The 408-nt window shown below is 63.2% G+C and overlaps 1 protein-coding gene across 1 annotated transcript in view; it reads left to right on the top strand.

Moving 5' to 3' along the window:
• Positions 1-403, top strand: part of KLF8 (Kruppel like factor 8) — a gene marked incomplete at both ends in the record, with an annotated part of 1664 nt that extends 1261 nt beyond the window's left edge. The window contains 2 exon segments of the mRNA XM_031063377.1: positions 4-116; positions 287-403. Of these exon segments, the coding sequence (XP_030919237.1) occupies positions 4-116; positions 287-403 (230 nt within the window).
• Between the last annotated feature and the right edge of the window lie 5 nt (positions 404-408).

The raw sequence follows: 408 nt of genomic DNA, 5'->3' as shown, positions 1-408 counted from the left end.
CAGGGCCGACTCCCCGGACCTGAAGAAGCGGCGCATCCACCAGTGCGACTTCGAAGGCTGCAATAAGGTCTACACCAAAAGCTCCCACCTCAAAGCCCACCGGAGGATACACACAGGTAGGGCTGGGATTGGTGTCCCTGCATTCCCCATGGGATGGTGCTGTGGCCCTGGGTGGCCCTTTGGGAGTGCTGGGTGGGGGTGCCGAGGGATTCCCCGTTGGGAATTCCTGTGAAGGCTTTGGGGGCTCGTTGTGGCGGTGCTGACCCCTCGGTGCTCCCCTGCACAGGCGAGAAGCCCTACAAATGCACGTGGGAAGGCTGCACCTGGAAGTTCGCCCGCTCGGACGAGCTCACCCGGCACTTCCGCAAGCACACGGGCATCAAACCCTTCCGCTGCTCGGACTGCGAC

This window comes from Geospiza fortis, unplaced genomic scaffold (genome assembly GCF_000277835.1).
Source record: "Geospiza fortis unplaced genomic scaffold, GeoFor_1.0 scaffold117, whole genome shotgun sequence".
In the NCBI taxonomy this organism is placed as follows: Eukaryota; Metazoa; Chordata; class Aves; order Passeriformes; family Thraupidae; genus Geospiza; species Geospiza fortis.
Note: the sequence above shows the minus strand (reverse complement) of the source record. Positions and strands in the feature narration are given on the sequence as shown.